The sequence below is a fragment of the Dendrobium catenatum genome, unplaced genomic scaffold (genome assembly GCF_001605985.2).
Source record: "Dendrobium catenatum unplaced genomic scaffold, ASM160598v2 fragScaff_scaffold_387, whole genome shotgun sequence".
Taxonomy (NCBI): Eukaryota; Viridiplantae; Streptophyta; class Magnoliopsida; order Asparagales; family Orchidaceae; genus Dendrobium; species Dendrobium catenatum.
Window position 1 is genome coordinate 859,867 of NW_021318849.1, and position 22,817 is coordinate 882,683.

Sequence of the window (22,817 nt, forward strand, 5' to 3'; positions counted from 1 at the left end):
ATGGTTTATTCATATTTATTGAATAAATTTGAAGTATTTAGTGGAGTAACTTTGGAATTAATAAAATTGAGATTAAAATTAAAGAGTTTAATTGATTATTAATTTTATTTGAGCTTGAAATTTTAGGTCCAACACTGTCATTGTCAGGTCCCAAGTCCTCGATGAGAAAAAAATGAAAGGTTGTATTAGGTAGTCGATAGCTAACACAAATTTTGTAGAATAATCATGACATGAATCATTTAAAAATTAAAATATTGTGTTAATGTTAGGGCGTTCCCTATAAACGACACGTTGTATACCTGAATACAACAAGAAGTGTGCAGGGGCCCTGCATCAGCTCCCGATTGCAGTGTCAAATAGGCTAGGGTTCCCACATCATGAACGAATGTGAGCAAAAAAACTAGTAAATGAAACTAGAATTCAGATAGGATCTTGGAATATAAGTTCTCTTATAGGCGAATTAATAGAAATAATTGATATTATAATTTATATGAAGATAAATATTTTTTTGCATTCAAAAAACTAAATGGGTTGGAGAGAAGACTAAGTAGATTGATAGTTTAGAATTTAAACTTTGATATTCTGGCACAAGTCGTATTAGAAATGGTGTGTGTGATTATAGATAAATGTATGAAGGATAATGTTATAAAAATTGATAGAATTGGAGACATAATTATTATTTTGAAGATTATTATTGATGCTAAGATTAATAATATTATAAGTATTTATGCTCCTCAAGTAGGTTTGTATGTGTTTAAAAATTTAGAATGATTTAGAATAATTAATTCAAAAGATACCTCTTGAAGAAAGAGTTTTTATTGGAGGAGATTTACATGTATATCTTAGTAGAGATGTAGAGAATTTTAAAAATATTTGTAATGACTATGAGTTTGGAGCGACTAATGAAGATGGTAAGACTATATTATAGTTTACTTTAGCTTATGATTTTATAATTGTTAATACTTTATTTAAGAAAAGATGTGAGCATCTCATCACTTATAAAAATAGATATAGTTAAACTCAGATTTATTATTTTCTTATAAAAAAATAGATCGTTTAAATTATAAAGATTGTAAAGTTATTCTGAGTAAATGTTTACGTACCCAACATGACTTATTAGTTTTAAATTTTAAAATGAAGATGCAAAATATGAAAAATATAATAAAAATTATTCTAAGTATAGATGTGAGTATTTAAAGAACATTAACAAATTTTTTTTTGAGAGTATGATTAGAGATCTTAAGATTTTGTCTGTGCATGAGGAAACAAATGTTATGTGAGAAAAATTAGTTGGTAATATTAAAATATTATAAAAGATGTGCTTGAAGTTTCAAAAGTAAAAACTTCTAAAAATAAAAATAGTTGACGATGGAATCAAAATGTGCAGGAAAAGATAAAAAATAAGAATCTTTGTTATAATAATTTGTTTAGATGTAAAAACTCTGAAAATAAAAAAATATATAAAGAGGCTAGTAAGGTGTCTAAGAAAGCAATTTGCAATGCAAAGGTTTTGGCTTTTAATGATTTATATAATAGATTAGATTGTAAAGAGGACGAAAGATATATGTATAAAGTTAGCCAAATAAAGAGATAGTTGAAAGAATTTAGTTCAAGTGAAGTGCATTAAGGATGAAGATCAAAAGTATTTTTTTTAAAGAGGATATTCAATAAAGGTGGATGAGGTATTTTGCTAAGCTTTTCAATGAAGATTGTGAGAATATGATTGACTTTAGTGTCCTTATCACTACAAATAAAAATAGAATTTTTTTTATCGGCTTATTAGTAAAACTGAAGTTAGAGAGACTTTAAAGAAAATGAAGTGTAAGAAAACAAGTGGACCTGATGATATTTCAATAGAGGTGTGGAAATGCTTAGGAGATGAATAAATTTCTTGGCTTACTTAAAATTTTAATATTATTTTGAAGACTAAAAAGATGTTAGATGAGTGGAGAATGAGTGTGTTGATTCTTATTTTAAAGAATAAAGGTGATGCAGAAGATTGTGAGAATTATAGAGGAATTAAGTTGATGTGTCATACTTTAAAATTTTGGGAGAGAGTTATGGAGCATAGGTTACGACTTTATACTAATATTTTTCAAAATCAATTTAGATTCATGTTGGGTAGGTCTATTGTGGAAGCTATTCATTTATTGAGAGGGTTGATGAAGAGGTTTAGAGAGAATAAGGAGGATCTGCATATGACATTTTTTGATTTAGAGAAAGCTTATGATAAAGTTCTAAGAGAAGTGCTATGGAGAATTCTGGAAAAGTAAGAGGTTAATAATGCTTATATTCAATTCATTAGGGATTTGTATGCAGGGGTTGTTACTTGTGTTCAAACACAAGGTGGTTTGACCAAGTATTTTCCTATTTCAGTTGGATTACATCAACTATCAACCTTAAGCCCTTATCTTTTTGCTTTAGTCATGGATGTTCTCACTAGACATTCTCAAGAGGATGTACCTTGGTGTATACTTTTTGCTGATGATATTCTTCTTGTTGATAAGACTAGAGAGGGAGTTGAAGGTAAACTCGAATTATGGATGTTAACCTTAGTGTCTAAAGGTTTTCATTTGAGTAGATCTAAAATACATGGAGTGTAATTTTAGTAGTAATAGATGTAGTGGGGGGTTTGCGATCAAGTTATTAATAAATGTACTCGTTCTAGATATCTTAGGTATATTGTTCAAAGTGATGATGAAATAGATGAGGATATTATTAGTAGAATTCAAGTTGGTTGGTTGATGTAGAGGAATGCTTCAGATTTGTTGTTTGATAGAAGAGTACTACTCAAACTTACGGGAAATTTTATAACATGGTGGTGAGATTTGCAATGCTTTATGGTGCAGAATGTTGGCCATTAAAAGAGAATCATAATATTAAGTTATGTGTTGTTGAGATGAGGATGCTTAGGTGGATGAGTGAATTTACTCTTAGAGAAAGGATACGAAACGAGCATATCCGTGATAGGTTGGACTCCATTGACATATAAGATTATAGAGAATTGCCTTAGATGGTTTGGGCATGTAAAACGATGGCCTTCCAAAGACTCTGATAGGAGAGTAGATGCATTAGATTTGACCTATGATAAGAAAGGTAGGGGTAGACCTTAAAAGACTTAGTTAGAAAATATTAGAAATGATATTTCTTTATTAGATTTAAATAAGAATTTTACTCTTAACAAGACATAATGGAGAAAAAAGATTCATATAACCGACCACTCGTAGTGGGATGAAGACTTGATGTTGAAATTTTAGGTCCATAATTTATCTTGCCTTCTCTAATATACTTTTGGAAACTATTAGTTTATTATATAAAATTTATTAACTAGAGTTGTCAATATTGGACCTGACCCGAAAATTTCGGGTTTGGGTTGACCCGAACCTGAAGTAATCGGGTCTGGAAAACCGACCCGTTTGCAAAACCTGGTTGGGTTCGGGTTGACCCGGAAACCCGGAATCGACCTGAAATAACCCGGAAAACCCATTTGCCCCCGCCGCCTGCTGTCCCACGTTGCCCTGCCCTGGCTGCCCGCTGTGCTGCGTCGAATTGCATCGAGACGTTGCCTGAGTTCGCGCGTGACGTTGCCGTTGCACTGTCGTGACGTTGCCTGCCTGAGTCACGTCGCCGCCGTCGCAGGGGCGCAGTGCGCGAGTCGCGTGTGACTTTGCCGTGCGTGACGTTGCCGCGCATGACGTTGCCTGCCCGAGTCAGAATTTTAAATTATTGTACTTTCATAAAGTTTGTGAAATAAAACTACAAATATTGTCTTAAATTATTTTTATCACATCTTTTCAATGTCTTATTCAATTGATTTTGAATTAATTGAATTGCATGGATAACATGATTATTTTTTAGTACATTTCTAATAAAAAGTTATTTGATAAATATTTAGTTTTAATATAATAATTGATTATATATTATTATTATTTTTTAAGCTAATAAAGGTCTTAAAATGTCATTTAAAGTTAATTAAAGAGGCATTTTAAAAAGTGCTGTTAACTTTAAAATAATTAGATACATCTATATTCATTTAGATGTTCTTCATAAACGTCATTAAATGTTTTCGAAGGTGCTGTAGAGTTATTTTGTAATGGAGTTACAATATAACTGTTGGAGTAGAATTATTATATTGTTATGGAGTTGCAATATATTTTAAAATGTGTATGATGGATATATTGTATTGGTTACAAGCGTATTGCCTTACATACTTATTAGTGCTGTAGATATATTGGTTAATGTATATAAAACGTCTATTATTGCTGTTATTATATTGGTTTATATAAATTTACTTAAATGTCTATTAGTGTGTAATAAAGTAAATGTATATATTAGCTACTTTTCTTAATGTCATCTGACGTTTTACTTTCGGAAACATTATTAGACGTTTCTTTTCAAAAAAAAAAAACTCTTTGATATTCGGATCAGCATTGTTTTTAGGTTAAAAAAGGGGGTTAGCAATTGTTATTTTAAATAGAACAAAAATGTTAAGTTTTTTCAATAATATGTAAACTGAAAGACGTATTCTCTACTAAGTATGCAACATTTCTCATCAATTGAGAGTTCCTCACATTTTCCATTAATACGAGATTAGGTGTGGAAGTTCTAAGGAATCAATAAAATTTGAAGTAATCAAATTGTCAAAGTCATGGAAAAGGCATGCAAGTCTTATTTTTGATATGGCTGCAAAATAAAATGAATATATTTATCTACTATTGATTTTTTTTTTACTGAAATTTTTTATCGTACATGGTTCTACCAAGTTCTTTGCTTTTGAAATTTTACTGATTTGGTTTGCAAAACCAACATGAGCTTGTGTGCCAATTGAAATACAACCATGATCAATCTAGTCCAAAATAAATTAAAATCAATTTTGAAAGAAGTATTATAAGGCATGGAAGACAGGTCTTAATAGTTTTAAAGAATTTTGTATCGATCTTACCTTTGTCTACTCTACCTTTTTAATTAAGTTTATCTTTTTCACATTTTTAATTCAAACAATGAAGCAAGCTAATAAAAGCATTATGGTGTTACTAGAAAAATAAATCTTCCATGAATACAGAAGTTCATAAGTAGCATATGAGATGTATATAATTATTGTAGAATGAAGGAGAGGCTTTTAAAGGTTTAATTAATCCTCTAATTGCAATGCCATGTTTAAAAGATATATCAAGATCTTATTATCTAATGCAAAATCAAATTAACTTTTTACAGGTCTTTCTGTACTATTCTTTGAAAAAGAACTCTAGAAGGAAATGATTCATTCAGCACTTTATACGGCCTGGAAAACACAGAGGACTAGATAGTTTTTGAATTTTGTCTATCATGAACATTTTAGTGCTTATTGATGATAATTTACTTGTGCACCATTTTCCTCTAGCATATGTTTTTATCAGTTGTAGTGGGATAAAGGCTTGATGTTATTTTTGTTGTATATGTTTTTATCGATTTGATTTTACTGCTTATGTATTATTTTTTCTGATCAGAATATAGTATTGGAAGTGTCCATACTTAGTGGAAACCCTGTGATGACCTGCATTCTGTACAGATCTTCTGCAGCTCTCTTTTCACGTAACAGCCATGTGCTCATGAGGAGCTCTTTATATCGCCTACCTAAAGCAGCATGGAAAAGGGACATACTACATGTTTGCATTGGGGTGATTAGATCGGATTGCTTTATTCTTGGATTTGGAATTCGGTGCTTCTCTTCTCAAGAATCACAGACTTCAGGGATCACAAAGGAGAATCTTAAACCGCTGATGGATGAAGAGTCTGATGCATTTTATGTTGTTAGGAAGGGTGATATTATTGGCGTCTACAAAAGCTTAAGTGATTGCCAAGCTCAAGTTAGCTCTTCGGTAGATCCTTTGGAACCTTCATCTTTATATTTCTCCTGCCTGTTATTTATCTGTTATTTACTATTTTTATTAATGAAAATCTCTATTTAGATGTACTTTACCGTGTTTTTTTTGACACTCCTTGAAGTTTAAATCAATTTTTTCTTGTTTGAAGATAAAAAAAAAAGTTCATCATTTTGAACATTGAAATAGGACAATGCTTATACATGGCGGCTGATTTTAGTGCTGCCTAGAAAGATGATGTGATTATTCCAAAACTTCTGCTCATTTTTATTTTAGAAACATAGAAAAGGATATAAGTCGATTTTTATTAAACACCTCTATTCTCTTGAAAATACAAAGCACAAATACAAATAATTCCTTTGCTTTGTCTAAGAAATGATTTGATATATTTCGGCAACCATCATTCTTATTGCTGCGTTTAAACTTTCTTATAGTCATTAAAAATGGCAGGGAATGTAGTTATTGTCCTTTATAACCTTTTTAGTTTATAATAAGTTCTACCCTTGTTAATTATCTTCTATGTAGAGCTTTATGGAGCCACTTTATTCGTATTCTTTAATATTTTATTTTTAAATTTTATGTAGGTACGTAGTGGGATAAAGGGATAAAGGTTTGATGTTGTTGTTTTATGTAGGTATGTGATCCTTCAGTCAGTGTGTACAAAGGTTACTCATTACATAAGGACAGTGAAGACTACCTTGCTTCTCGTGGGTTTAAAGATGCTTTATACTCTATGCATGCAGCATATTTAAAGGAAGATATTTTTGGAACTCTTGTGCCTTGTCCTTTCCAGGTAATAACTGCAATAATTATTTTTTTATGTTCCTCACTTGAAATTCTATTGACCTAACAATGGAGATGTCGCTCCCTCATTTTGCTTCTTGATACAATGGAGATGCCATCCCTTATTTTGCCTCATGGCTCGGCGGAGATGTCGCTCCCTAGCCTCCTCGGATCATAAGTCTTTCACCCAAAGACTTTTTCTTCCTAGAGCTCTAATATAAGAGCTCTACCAACAATAATAGGAGGATCTAAGGCGCAGGCTAGATGGAGCAAGAATGTGAATCCCCTTACACCCCTTGTCTCCCTCAAGGCAAACTCCCCCTCTACCTCACCTCCTCACTCTCCCTTGTAATGTGGACACTCTCCAAAGCTATCTCATAAAAAAAGTTTCTTATTACTCAACCCTCTTGACCCTCAAGTCATTTTTTGTGTCATAAAATGGGCTCTTTAAAATCCTAAATTTTTAAAATTATTGCTCTGATTGTACAATGCGATAAATATACCATACTATCCGATTAGTTCAATTCTGTAACTAATCGTCCTATACATGCATAGTCGTTTAATACAATTAGTTATATCAGAATCACAAATCATCCAAAACGAACTATGATTCACCCACTAAGCTCTCTATTAGATTGTTTTGTACCATATTGATCATACAATACGATCATTAATAATGATTAGATCCTAATTCGATTTCGTAATCTATGAGTTTAAATTATGTAATATTAATTAATGTTTGTATAGTACGAAGTAGTTCGTATTGTACGATCAATTTAAATTTCAAAAATTAAATTTACCTAATTTAGATAACATAGATTCAACGACGGTATTTGCTCAAAATAACTGATTGTTCTGTACGATTTAAGGTTGTACAATATGATTAATTATAACTCAATTTAATTAAATATTTGAATTAATTTTTATTTTAAGCATATCGTACAACATGATTTGAATTGTATAACATGATTTACATAATACAACATGATTTGGATTGTATACATGACAGAAAAATTCAAATATTCAATTTTACTCTCCCTTATGAGCGTGTGCTCAGTTGTCTTGCCAACATACACTTAATGTTGAAATGACTCAAGAAAAATAAAAAGTTCATCCTTGATTATTACAAATTGATTTTGACTTTAATACTGCACTCTCGAGTTTGATTCACTTGATCTGGCTCGTTGTATGTTGTTCTTGATAAGGTTAATGATACAGATTGTTATTGCTCATGGTTTGTCTTATTTTTTATGTTCTCTACATATACACAAAACAAAGAGAGATTACTCATTGAATGGACCCTGATCCAATGGTGGTGGTGGAGGCTGGAAGTAGCTGTACAAGGAAGTCTGCTAATTTGCGAACCATGGACGATCTATCTCGTGCTGTTGCTGTAGTTACCCTCAGTGTGCGGTAGACTCTTGAATGTGTCTCCAGTCTTAACTCTAAGCATTCAAATAATTAAATCCATGAGTCAAGAGGTGATGGCTAGAAGACTTGGATAGATGTTATGTGAGCGCGTGTTTTAGGGGCTGGTGATGTCCCGTCCTCATCTGAGTCTTGTTCCTCTACATCCTATGGTCCTCGACGTCTATCTCTATAGAGAAAAAAGGAAGGAGTTATCCATGAATAATAGCGGGAGGTGATCAATTGGGGTAGGGTACATCAAGTTATACTTGGTATTTAATACGTAATCTATGATATGTTCTAGTGCCAGGTTTTGTCTACGGCTTGCCCTAATGATGGTTATATTTTTGATGTAGCAGATAAACATGTTTGCAACATTAAACTCAGTGTCAATCATATAGAAATATATGACAATGGATAATAAAGATGTAATGTTGATCCTATCGTTAGCTTTAGGGATGATTGAGTTCTAAGGATATGCTGGTTAATACAGGAATCCAAGACTAAGGTGCTGACTAAAGGCTTGTGCTGGTTTGGGGAGTGTTCCTAAGAGTGGGGTTGACCCGAGTCCATTTGTAATCACTAATAGTTGAGATATTTTGGGATTTGGTGTCGGTTGTAGAAATGTGAAGTTCATTAAAGTCATAATATGTGATTTCTACGGGACATCTACAAACATAGGATTGAAAGGATATGCAGTCGTAAAGGATCGTACTGGATGAATTTACTTCATCCTAATGGTTATTGCCAAATCAATTGTATAGTATGATATGCGATTCAATACGAATCCCAATAATTGGTTTAATCCAAGTTGGTTACAAATGTATGGTTGATGTGTGTTGATTGATGTGTATCGTATAGTACGAAATGCAAAAAAATTTAGGTGTGTAATGATCAGGGACAATTTAAAAAGCACATTATACACAAAATTTTGACACAAATCACAAAACAACCAAAGCAAAGGCTAAAACAGGAAATAATATTATGACAATACAATTCAAAAACAATATACATGCATATAAAACATTATAACATGCAACAAAGTAACATAAAACATAAACACATAGGCTAGAACATGCAATATAAAAGCACAATAATAATCGTAGCATCCAATAGCCTTAATTTTCTAAGCACTTATAATAATAACTCCCAATCTAATCCTAAGTGCGTTGAACTTATCATAATTCAGGAGTTTGGTAAAAATGTCTCCTAACTAATTTTTTGTGTCTAGATGTTGTATCTCTACATCTCCCTCAACCAAGTAATCTCTAATAAAATGATGTCTAATATCAATATATTTAGTGCGAGAGTACTGAATAAGATTTTTAGTGATGCAGATTGCACTTGTATTATCACACATGATAAGGATGGTCTCTATGTGCACCCCAAAATCAAGAAGTTATTGCTTTAGCCAAATGCCTTGGGAAACTCAACTTCCTAAAACTACATACTTGGCTTCTATAGTGGAATGAGCTACGCAATTTTACTTTCTACTGGACCAAGAAAGTAAAGATTGTCCTATGAATTAGTATGTTCCTGAGGTGCATTTCCTGTTTAGCCTACATTTAACAAAATTTGAATATGAGTATCCAAACTAAGTCAAAAATCAAGCTATTTCTAGGATACCAAATACTTTAGTTCTGATACCTATGAAACACCTTATGATTCTTTTGATAGCTGTTATATGGAATTCCTTAGGGTCAATCTAAGATCTAGCACATAGACCAACACTGAATATAATATCAGACCTATTGCAATCAGGTAAAGCAAGGAACCTATAATCTCTCAAAATTTCTTTTGATCAATTGCTTTACTGTCTTGATCCTTATCTAGTTGGTTGGTCAGGCTCATCGGTATATTCATGCTCTTGCAACCTTCCATATCAAATCTCTTCAAATTTTATTTAATGTATTTAGTCTGACTCAAGATGGTTTCATTTTTTCTTTGCTTAATATTAAAATCAAGGAACTAAGTCAATTAACCCATCATATTCATCTCGTATTCATTACTCATAGTGGAAGAAAATTCTTTGCAAAAATTATCTTTGGTGGATCCAAAAAGAATATCATTGATATAAATTTTAATTATGAGTATATCTTCTCAAATTCTCTTAATAAATAGGGTGATATCTATGGTGCCTATAACAAAGGATTTTTCTAATAGAAAATTACTAAGTCTATCATACCACGCCCATGCCCTTGATGCTTGTTCAAGCCCATAAAGTACTTTCTTAAGTTTAGAAGCGTGGTTTGGAAGGGATGAATTCTAAAAAATTGGGGATTGTTCTAGTTACACATCTTCCTTAATTATCCCATTTAGAAAAATACTCTTTATATCCATTTGATACAATTTGAAGTCCTTAAAACTCTCAAATGCTAACAATACCCTGATAGCTTCTAATCTAACTACGAGGGAAAAGATTTCTTCAAAGTATATCATTTCGATTTGGTTGTAATCCTTTGCTAGCAACCTTGCCTTATTTCTAATTATGGTTATAGAGTCATTTAATTTATTCTTGAATATCCATTTAGTTCCAACAATAATCTAATTAGGATCTGCTTTCTAATTCCCACACATCATTTCTAATAAATTGATTTTGTTCTTCTTGCATTATTATAATCCAGAATTTATTTGCTAGAGCCTGATCTACACGGGTGGGTTCTATCATAGGGCTATGTGATTAATTTTTTTTAAGATCATGCTTAGTCCTAATCCTTACGAATGAGTCTCCTATGATAAGTTCTCTAGGTTGACTAGATGAATATCTTCATTTCATAAGCAATGGATCCTAAGCTTCATCTCTATCATCTAACTTAATATTTTCAATTCTATGGATTATCTCTTATTCTTCATCATCAATCACTTTAGTTTTAGAAACCATATTTGATTCATCAAATATAACGTAAGTGGACTCCACAACAACTAAGATTTTAGTAAATATTATATATTCTTTACTTATAAAGAAAAGTATCCTAAAAATAATATTTCCTCTGCTTTTGCATCAAATTTTCCTGAATATGATTTTCCATGGTTTAAAATAAAGCAATTATACTCAAACATATGTAGATGAGACAAATCAGGTGATCTAACCTTAAGTAGCTCATATGGTTTATTCACTTTAGATCTTATATTTACTTAATTAAGAACATTATAAATATATTTACCTCTGCCCAGAAATACTACGGTAGATTGTACTAACTATGCATTGCCCTAACAACTTATACTAATGTCATATTCTTCCTTTCGGCTATCCCACATTGCTGTGGGGTTCTAGGAGCTGAGAAATTATGCTCTATCCCATACTCTTTACAAATCAATTCAAAATTTGCATTTTTAAATTGACCTCCTTGATCACTATAGATTGTTGAAATTAAACATCCATTTTTCTCTGAATCTAAATTGAGAATATTCTAAACTCTTCATATAACTCTCTTATTTGCAAGTAATTTAACTTAAGTGAATCTAGAATAATCGTCAACAATCACAAATCTAAACAATTTTCCTTCTAACTTGTACTAATATGTCTAAATAAATTCATGCGAAGTACTTCTAAATGTCTAGTGGTTACTATGTCTTTAATGGAATGGAATGAGAATTTAATTTGCTTCCTTAATTGACATGCATCACAAAGTATTGTCAGCTTTATCTATAATACCTACACCCACTTTCTTTCTAATAATGTTATCTCTAAGGGTTATCTTTTCTCCGCTCCTAGCTTCCAACATAATGAATTATTTTACTTCAATCATGTGTCGTGAACATCTATTATTTAGGTATCACATGCTCTTGCTGAACCTCTTATGAGATCGCACCTACAAAATCAATCACAGTTTAATTTTGGGAACCCAAGTGACTTTGAGTCCCATCTTATATTGCAATAAATGTATGTTATGTCGTGTAAATGATGTTTTAGGTCTCTATACCATACGTGATCTACGGTGGATTCTGTGTGTGCAAATTGGTGCAATATGCCCTAATATGCAACAAGAAAAATATTTTATTCTTGGAAATGGGTGCACTAATTTATATGAAGTATGATACTCCTAATAGAAGGTGGTGCGTGTTGTCCTGCTTTGTGTCTTTTCTGTACATGTAGGTCCTGATGTATTTTTGTCAGTGTTGTGATCTTTTTATTTAGATTTTATTTGCATTTTTATATATGCATACTTTCACTTGCATTGTATGTTCATTTTCTTGTAATGCAAGGCATCTCTTTCTAATTCTTTCAATGTTTATTCTAATTCAATATGCTCCTTGTTCATAACGTCATGCTTTTCTTCTAGTGCAATAAAGTTAGTTTTTAAATTTATAAAATTTTCAATCAGTTTGAATGCTTTTCTTGTAGTGTAGAATGCTCTCTTTTGAGACATGGATGCATCTTTTTAATTTTTCTATAACTGTCTTGAAATTGTTCAGAAAAAGATTAATTCATCATAGGTTAGATCGCATATATGATCATCGACAAAATCTTTAGTGCTATTCTTAGCCATCAGATACCTCATCTTCAACTTCTGTCTCGAATGAGTTTGATTTAGAATTTGCCCAAAAAGCCTTCTGAAATTTTTGTTTGCCCTTTTTGCAGTTCCTTTCTCATCACCCTTTTCTTTAATTGGGTGGCTCTTGATGTTCGGGCAGTTAGATCAGATGTGTCCTGATTTTTGTGCATTCATAACGAACAATGTTATTAGAGACTTATTTGACTTTGTGTTCTTACCTTGTTTTTTGTCATTATTACATTTATGCTTGTGTTTAAGGAATCTTTTGAATTGTCTGGTCATCAGTGCTATGTGTTCGTTTCTATTTGAATCAGATTCGCTGCAATTTGTATCATCAATTTTGAATGCTATTTTTCTTCTATTTTTTATTTACTTTTATTTGCATTTCTTTGACTAACCTTTTGCTCATAGGTAATCAAAGAGCTAAGTAAATCATCAATAAATTAATAATTTAAATCCATGATTTAGAAATTGCAATAACCTTGGCATCCCAAGATTTAGGTAAACAATGTAAAATTTTGTTAATTTTTTTGGAATTAGGAATATCTCTACCCAAAACATATAATGATGTAATGATTTTTATAAATTTAGCTTGCATTTCAGAAATAGATTCACTAGATTGCATGCGAAATAATTCGTATTCGTCTAAAAGTAGATTCGTGCATGATTATTTTACTTCACTAATGCCTTATAAGTTGTGAAAATCTATTTCAAATTTACTTCCCACTAGTGCACGTAGAAACCAAAATATAATCTTCAGATTTCAAAGCACAAAAAAAGCAATTAAGACATTTGGCATTAAGATGCGTGCGATCCGATCATTTATGCTCCATTCAGAAAAATGTATTTCTACCTGAACAGAATTAACAATTCTAAAAGGTACATAATAACATGTTTGTATCATATGTCACATGAAAATTGATAGATCGTAAAAATGTGGACAAATGAATCTTCCAAAAATAAAAGGGATATTATCAAAAAGCGATGGTTGGGTAATAAAATGCCCTTTTGAAGAGTTTTGATTTTCAAAATGTGTCATGTGGATATATTCAAGGTGTTTAAACCAATCAAAGTGGGAGCGCCTCTTTGATACCACTTGAAAGTGTTCATGACGCACAAAGATGGGGTGAATTTAGGGGTGTCTATATTTGACACGACCCGAAAATTCGACCCAAAAATTTCGGGTTCGGGTTAGGGCTTTCAACCCGTTTCAAAAATCGGGTTGGGTTCAGGTTGGACCGGAAACCTGGAAATGACTCGGAATGACCTGAGAAAAAGGTATCTTCCCTCCTTGCTTGCCTAGCCTGCCATACTGCACGCCTCGCATCAAGCCGCTGTCGCGCATCACATCGAGTTGCTGCTGCACGTTGCATCGATTGCCTCACATTGGGTTTGCCGCTTGCCCGTGATGCCGCTGCTCTCGAGCCGCTGCCGCTATCGTATCTGTCGGGCGTCGCCATTGTCGACTGCTGCACTTTGCATCGGGTCACCGCTGCCACTGCTATCATTGCAACCACTATCAGTCGCCAGAGTTACGCGATTTCTACCGCTACCGAACTTGAAGCGAAGTTATGGGATTTGACTTACGGGTCGGCTCGGGTTGACGCGAACCCTAAGCGGGTCAGGTTAGGGTTTGAAAAAACTAACCTGTTTGCAAATATGAGTTGGGTTCGGGTTGACCCGAATAGTGTTGGGTCAGTTCTGGGTTCTACCTAAACTCGACACGTGACCAGAAATTAACAACCCTGGGTGAATTGGTCTTTTAAAAAATCTTTTATTTAAAATCAAAATATGATTGTGAAAGCATTTAAGAGAATTAAATATTCAAACCAAAATAAAATATAAATAAAATTTTATTTTATTTTTTAATTTTTAGAATAATATATATTTTTTTAAATTAAATTTCAAAATACAATTTTAATTAGAGATTTTATCTCTAAAAATTTGTTTAAAAAAATAATCAAAAGTAAACTAGAGTGCATAAAATAAATTACAAAAAGTAAAGAATATATAAATCAGATTTATAATGGTTTGATCAAAATCGACCTACTTTTACTCTCCAAAGGTCATTCTCTTTTAGTACAACAACAACAACAACATCAAGCCTTTATCCCACTACGTGGGGTCGGCTACATGAATCCTTTTTCTCCATTGTGTCCTATTAAAAGTCAAATTCTCGTTTAAATCTAATAAAGAAAGGTCATTCCTCAAGAATATAGGCTATGAGATGTCCTAAAGCAAGGTTGGGTTTCCTCCTATGGTCTGGATCGCGAATAGTTGTTAAATGATCAATGTATCGAAAGATTAGATCAGTAGCATTAAATTCTTTCCGGGCCATGATGAAAAAGGTAGTCAGAGAAAGCAGAGGAGTGATGTGGACTCGGTCCCCAGTTTTTAGAATAATGGAGGTGCGAAGGACATGCTGAATTGTCCTAGCATCTTTGACTAAAGAGCTAGTCTCTCTAACATGAAAGGGTGTGTTGGTCTGATGAAGAAAATGGTTTGCCGTGGACCAGTCAAAATCAGGATCTGAGACGATTATATGCAGCTTATCCCCGGTGGTGGATAGCTGCAAAAGTTAAGCACAGTCCTGATATGTGATCTCGACCGGGCGTCAATTCACATAGGAGGTCCGGGCTGTGAAAGTAGAATTTATGCGCAGGTTTGCATAAAATTCTAACAGAAGTTCTGAAGAAAAAGGGACAGCGAGGACAAGAATGAAACAGAGAGAAGTGTGAGCAAAAAGATCCATTACCGGATATGAAAGGTGGACAGGATTGATGGTTCTGGAAAGAGTGATGCCACATTCTTTGTACCGACGGTAAGCTGCTTGATCCTCCACTTCCCTGAATCGAGGGTCCAGAGTGACTCTCGAGGAACTTCCAGAAGCCTGACGGACTTGCTTCCCACCACTTATAGCAAGAAATCAGTAAGTAAAATTGAGATAAGAAGAGGATTTGAGGTGAAAACAATGGCTGGAATGACCTGAATTTAAAGAAACGGCCACATCGTCCAGGATGATCGTAGAATCGTTCAGAACGATTTGGTTCAATTATTGCGTATAAGCCGATTGGTCAAAAAGGCAATCCGATTGTCCGAGCCGATAAGATATCGGTCAAGACGATAAGAAACAGGCGATCGTCCCAAGGAGACAAGCCTCCTAACGACCGTTGAAAAAGCAGATCGTCCGGGCCGATTAGGTATATCGTCCAGGACGATGCACAATAATTGATCGTACCGGCCGAAGTTAAAACGTTTTAAATCTATGTCACGTGTATCGTCCAGGACGAGCAGTGGATCGGCCAGGACGATTGTCCAATAATGGATCGTCCGGGGCAAATTTTAAGGATTTAAACGTACTGACACGTGGATCGTCCAGGACGATCTAGTGTATCGGCCAGGACGATGACCATAAATTCATCGGCCAGGACGAAAAATTGTATCGACCAAGATGATAAAAAATGATTGTAACAGAGTTCGATTATATCGGCCAGGACGATAAGTTATCGTCCGGGACGATGAGTTACAAAAAGCTCAGAAAAGTTCAGCAGATGAAATTTTAAGAGAAATTATCATATTGTCCAGGACGATAGCAGTATCGGCCAGGACGATATGACAAGAATTTGAAAATCAAGAAGATGGAGATGATTAGAGAAAAAAAAAATAAACACCAACTAAAAACAACAAAAACAGATAAAAACAAGGAAAAATTTTGGTTTATAAATTTTTTTTTATCAAAGCAAGCATATGACAAATTTCCCAAATGATTGAATTTTAAAGACTTGAATGATCAATGAGTTAACAATGTCATAATCAGAAAATGGTAGAAAAAATCTGATCCTGTTTGCCCTAGCTCAGACTTCTTTTAGGATAAAAATTGTCTTTTGAAAACAAGAGGTCTAACTCAGAATAAATTGGATAAAAAGAAGATCCGTTCAAAACTTAGTTACAAATAAAATATCTTATAACATAGTATACCAAAGTAATTTGTCTTTATCATGGAATTTGAAATCAAGCTTTTGAAAACATTAAATAACCCATGAGTCCTAAGTTTTAAAAGTTTAGAAAAGAGAGAATAACTTTCATTTAGTGGGCTCATTTTATGCCTCTTGTCGCTTTGATTGACTCTTTGAGCATCTTTTGATTTTTGATACATTTTTGTGTACATAGTTTTCTTTTCAATTTGACGTCATTGGCCTCTTCCCTTTTTAATTTTTGCAAGCTAAAAACTCTTTAACAAACCCTTTAAAAAAGTTCTTAGTTGTGATTATATCTTCTAGATATTAGAGAAGAGGGGCTCTCTTTCTAACATAGAGAAGAACAAGCCACAATATGACAATCAAAATCATATGATAAGTTCAACGGCAAGATTTCAATTAACTTGAAAGATATATAAGCACTTTGGATCATATATATAAGATAGATTATTATAGCAATAAAAAAAGATCTTAATTTTTTAAAACCATTTGTTAAAATGAGATAGACTTTTTTTTAGAAAAAAAACTATATTACCAAAAGAGGTTAGAGGGAGGGAAACTATCAACGGTGTTTTTCCCTTTAAACGATTTAGAAATGCTAATCATTGACCATAAATCTCCAAAGTTTAGGAACAAGGAAAAATTATCATAAAGAAAACAACAGTAAAAATGACTAGAACAAAAACAATTACAAAAACAAAACATAATAATAATCAAAATATAATTCAAGAATTTGTTAAGCAGCAAGTTTAAGCAGTTATGAGTTGCGAGCCTCCGTTTGTCCAAGTATCCTATGCTCTCACGAGGTCTTTGGTGAGAGCAATCCTGCAAGAATCAACAACTGTCAGATTTAGGAACCCAAATAAGTTTGGGTCCCTTCTCATGAAAAGTAGAATGTAATGCATGTGTGCTATGCTGTGAATTATGCAATTTTGGTATCCACACCCATTGTGTACTACGGTGAACAGTGCAAGTGTGTGAGATGTGTCCTAACAAGCCACATGAAAAACATCTAACACCAAAAAAAGGATTTCTTAAATAGTTTGGATTGTAATGCCTCTTCCTAGGTTTTGGCTTTAGATTAAAAGTAGGTGTCATCTAATTTCTCTTAATTGAGTCCAATTCATCTTTAATCCTCAACTTAGCATTTTCTAAATCAGTATTATCCATCCTCAAGTTGCGCTCTATTTCTTTAGATTTTTTCAAATCAGATTTGAGTGAGGTGTGTGAAACTTTTAATGCATTATGCTCATCAATTAATTCCGAATGCTTTTTGTTTAAATCATCAAATTCATCAAGTAGAGTCATGTGATTTGAATCAATCGTAGAATGATCTTTGAGAATAATTTCATGCTCTTTTTGTATGTTCGAAAGTTCCAACTTTAAACTAGCATGAGTTTTCTTAAGTTTTTTGTATGATGCATGAATTTTCTCACAAATTTCAAATAATTGATCATAAGTTGGTTTACATACCTCTTCTTCATCACTTTGATCAAGATGATATTCCCCCATTAAGCACAAGTTTGTTGTTTCATCTTCTGGTTCCGTCTCCGATGAATCCGATGCAGAATTCGCCCAAAATGCTTTTTGAAGTCTCTTCTTGTCCTTCATGAACTTGCGTTCCTTACCTTTTCCTTTGCTTGAGTGATCTTGAAGTGTAGGACAATCAACTTTCACATGTCCGGGTTTCCTGCATTCATAACAGACAACATCAGAAGATCCCTTTGAATATTTATTATCCTTACCTTTTCTCCAATGATGCTTTTGCTTCTTCCTTATAAAGCTTTTGAATTGCCTTGTGATTAAGGCAAAGTCATCACTTTCAGACTCTGAAGATTCAATATCTGATTTGTGCGCTTTTAGTGCCACCGTTTTCTCCTTCTTCTTCTCACCTGCATCAAGATTTCTTTGATTCACTCATTGCTCGTAAGCAATGAGTGAGCCAATTAAGTTGTCAATCGAATAGGTGTTTAAATCCTTAGATTCAGTTATAACAGTGATTTTAGCATCAAACGACGAAGGAAAGCATCTCAAAATCTTGTTCACTTTTTCATAGTTTGAAAATTCTCTTCCCAAAGCATTCAAAGATGTAACAATCTGAGTAAACCTTGTATACATGTCAGAAATAGATTCAGAAGGTTTCATACGAAAAAGTTCATTGTCATGCAAGAGAATATTCAAACGAGATTATTTTACTTCATTGGTTCCTTCATAAGTAATGCATAACTTATCCCAAATTTTCTTATCAGTTGAGCAAGTTTAAACACGCATGTAATCCTCAGATTTCAAAGCACAGAAAAACAGTTCAAACATTTTGCATTCAATTGAGCTAAATCTCTTTCATCGAAAGTCCATTTAGTAAAAGCAACTTCTGTTTTAATTCCGTTAATTTCACGAGAAGGTGGAGAATACCCTTCTTTAATAAGCATCCACATGCGATAATCAGTAGATTGTAAAAACGTTGCAATACGGGTTTTCCAAAAATTAAAAGGTAGGTTATCAAACAAGGGAGGTCATGTAATCGAATATCCTTCAGTAGTGTTACGATTCCCAAAGTTAACCATGGATAAAAAATTCAAAAAATTTTCAAACTTAGTTTTTTTGAATCCCGCTCTGATACCACTTGAAAGTTTGTTAGGGATGTTAAGCCCTGTAGAACTGGCCCAAGACTAATTTAGAGGGGGTGGGGGTGAATTGGTATTTTAAAAACTTTAAGAAAAGCTCAACAAATTTCACAAATCAAAACACCACAAAACAAACAATGCGAAAATTTAAGTGCGGAAGTAGTAAAAACAAGAACGCAAAGGTTTATAGTGGTTTGGTCAACTCAACCTACGTCTACTCCCTGGAGGCGCCCTCCGCGTATTGCACTACAATCGTGACTCTCCTTTACCCCCCACAGCTAGGCGGAGAAGCCTTTACAAACACCTTTTTTTGCCACACGTGACAAGGCAGAGAACCTTCCTCCTTTTGCTTTCTCCTGAAGCAGACATAGAATCTCGATCACTTGCTGAAACTTACCTCTCCCAACCCTTCCAAGGACAAGAGACTCTAGGGAAGAAGAAGTGGAACAATGCTTGGAGCAACCCTTTGTGAATCCCCTCACAAGCTCCCCCTCACAAGATCCTCTCTCTCTCCTTTAGGTTTTCTCAGGTCAAGACAGCCAAGGATCTACAAAAACATTGAACAAGAGCTCTTAAATAGAAGAGCTTCAAAAGAACTCATTAATTGCAAATTGCCGACTTTATCGTCCAGGACGATATGGATATCGTCCTGGCCGATCAGTACAAATCTAAGAAGATCGGCCAGAGTATCGCCCTGAAGATGATCTGGACGATTCAAAATTGGCTTGATCGTCCAGGACGATATCACGATCGTCCCGGCCGATCAGATCAAATCAGAGGAAAATCGTCCTGGATTCAAGCTTGCCGATATTTATCGTACAAGAGTAATTAAGGGTTTTTGAATAGATCGTCCTGGCTGATCCTGAGATTGTCCAGGATGATGTGATCGTATCAATCATCCTTAATTACTTCCTTGATTCCTGGATTAATTTAGGCATAATTGTGTGATATCGTCCAGGCCGATCTCACGATCGTCCTGGCCAATTTCCAAAAATACAGAATAGCTAAATTGATTATGTAGGCAAATTCTTTCTGTATTGAGCCTATCGTCCAGGCCGATCAGTTAATTACGGCTGCCTTAACAAGAAATCCCTGATTAAAACTTTTCTGTTTTGAACTCCATCGTCCAGGCCGATGTGAGTAAAAACAGAGATTCTAAATTTCTTAAGTGTGTGTGTAGGGTTACTTAACATCAGTTACTTCAAACATTTACAATTAACTCAAAAAAGGAAAAAAGAAAATTACAGACTGACTCAACCCTAATACACCCAATCTGTAGTTGATTCCGATTTCCGTCCGATCTTTGGATCCTGAAAAGTCAATAGTGAAAAAAGACAGTCGTAGTGAAACAAGATTTGTTTGCTATCATCAAAATCATAATCCAAAAACAGGTTTGTAACATATGTAAGATCCTGATCAATTTCACACTCTTGTATCCTTGCTTTGTGTTTAAATCATTTAACCACATATAATGAGCTCAAGAGCTCCGTAATGATTTATTTACATTATAAAATATGATAATCACACTTTTAGTATAACAATTATATATAAAAATATAATGAATTGTTTGCATTTTTGTCTTTCTTTATAAAATAATAGTAATTGCCCACTTTATTTGCCTTTTGTGTGTTCAAAACCTTCCAAATCTTCAATTCTCTATAATAGACTACAAGTTCTTGTCTCAACCCAACTATGTAATCTTCCACTGTTGACATTAATATTTAATTTCATTACTTAGCACTAGACAGCTATATAATTCGAATGCATCGGTTATCATTTAGATAATGCTGAAAACTTCTATTTTTGCATAAATTGAATAAAATTCATAGTCTACTTAATTCTCCAACCAAATTGAGTACCTCGATTAAAGATTCCTTTCTTCCTCTTTGAAGTTGAGATTCATCACTAGTTTTCTTTTTCCTATTTGATGATCACTTATTTTTTTATTAATTAGAGAACTTCACAATAATAATTTTGAATGTATAATTGTTGACCTGATAAAGAAAAAAGAAAATAAAAATCCCATACCTGTTGGACAACCCGCCCACGTCGCACATCGCTCGTCCTCTCCGATCGTGCTTCGTACGATCTAACTCTTGCGCCCTTAAATGAACGCAAAAAGGAGGCCTTCGGCCTCTCTTGGCGATCGCTCTTCCTCTCGCGCGCTTCTCCGTCACTCCGCAAGAGGTGTTCGGCTTCGTTGCTTTGCAGGAGGTATATAGATTGCAGGCGCCACTTCTCCGGCTCTTTCGTGTTGTCCGGCCTCGCTCCTTAGGCATCAAAGGTTACGCCATTTCGATCGGAAGCAAGAACCGTTTGTGGAGGACCATAGAACCACCTATACGCGTTCTTGTAGCAAGGTAGGAGGGAGCCCGGTGTGACGCATATGGCAAGATGGGTAAGCCCTATACACGCTCTTGTAGCGTGGTGGGGATGTCACTGATATTCTCGTACGGGTACTGCTGAAGGCCCCATACACGCTCTTGTAGCGTGGTGAGATGAAAAGATGTACGGCCGTGGTGTCTAAGGACACCTACCATACACGCTCGAGTAGCGTGGTGAGAAGGCCCAGCTCCCCTACTTTCCCCCAAATGGGGGATATGTCGGGGTGCTGTCGAAATTTTCACTGAAGTACACAAAACTTGAACAATTTGAAGACATCATTTGAGCAGCAATATGAAGGACAACAGAAGACTCGTACTTGAACTGAAAGCATAGAACTTTGACTCAAATGAACACAAGAATGGGAGCTCGCTCACTTTGGAGGCAACTTTCTTCCCTTCGGATCCCCTACTTTCCCCCAAATGGGGGATATGTCGGGGTGCTGTCGAAATTTTCACTGAAGTACACAAAACTTGAACAATTTGAAGACATCATTTGAGCAGCAATATGAAGGACAACAGAAGACTCGTACTTGAACTGAAAGCATAGAACTTGGACTCAAATAATAGTGGACCTAAACTTGAACAAAATTTAAATGATTTCTAATGGTCAAACCCAAATGAAATAAAATCAAACTGGAACCAGAATTCAAATCAATTTGAGTATTCAGTTGAACTTGCAGGGACTTCAGAAGACTTTGAACAAGCATTTGAACATGTACTTTGAATTCAAACTAAGCAACATCAAGTGGAACTTGAATAAAATTGTGGACACAAAGAACTTGGACTTGATCTGGATCAAGTATAGTGGATATGAATTCGAATGAAACTTTCAAAATTCGAACTTGAAATCAATTTGAAAATGAGATGAATTAAACAAGATCACGTGAACTTGTACTATGGACTTGAACATTAATGGCTTGAACAATTTGAACTCAAGCGAGTACTTGAGTTGGACAACGAGGGAAATCAAACTATAAGAACATTTGTATGGCCAATAGTGACTCAATGTCCGATGAAATACATTGATCCTTGTAAACAAATGTGGCTAAAGTGCGATGAATACAAACATCCGTGAGCTCTTGTAGGAAAGATATTGCAATATCCTCGTAACCAACATCGAGATACAAGTACGCTACCAGACCTTAATGCATACAAACAAAGAATATACTAGACTCTTATAATAATCTCTACGAGATCAGATGCATCATACCTGCAAGATCAACGAATTGTTCCAAAATGTATAAGTGTTCCTACACGCGTTATTGAAACCACCAATGTTAACAAC

The 22,817-nt window shown here is 34.1% G+C and overlaps 1 protein-coding gene across 1 annotated transcript in view; it reads left to right on the plus strand.

The window, feature by feature from the left end:
• The window catches only part of LOC110096864, a 31,139-nt gene that overhangs the window by 5,091 nt on the left and 3,231 nt on the right, over positions 1-22,817 (plus strand). Inside the window, exons 3-4 of the mRNA XM_028693913.1 lie at positions 5,487-5,858; positions 6,496-6,654. Of these exons, the coding sequence (XP_028549746.1) occupies positions 5,529-5,858; positions 6,496-6,654 (489 nt within the window). The 5' untranslated portion in view covers positions 5,487-5,528. The remainder of the gene's footprint in view (positions 1-5,486; positions 5,859-6,495; positions 6,655-22,817) is intronic.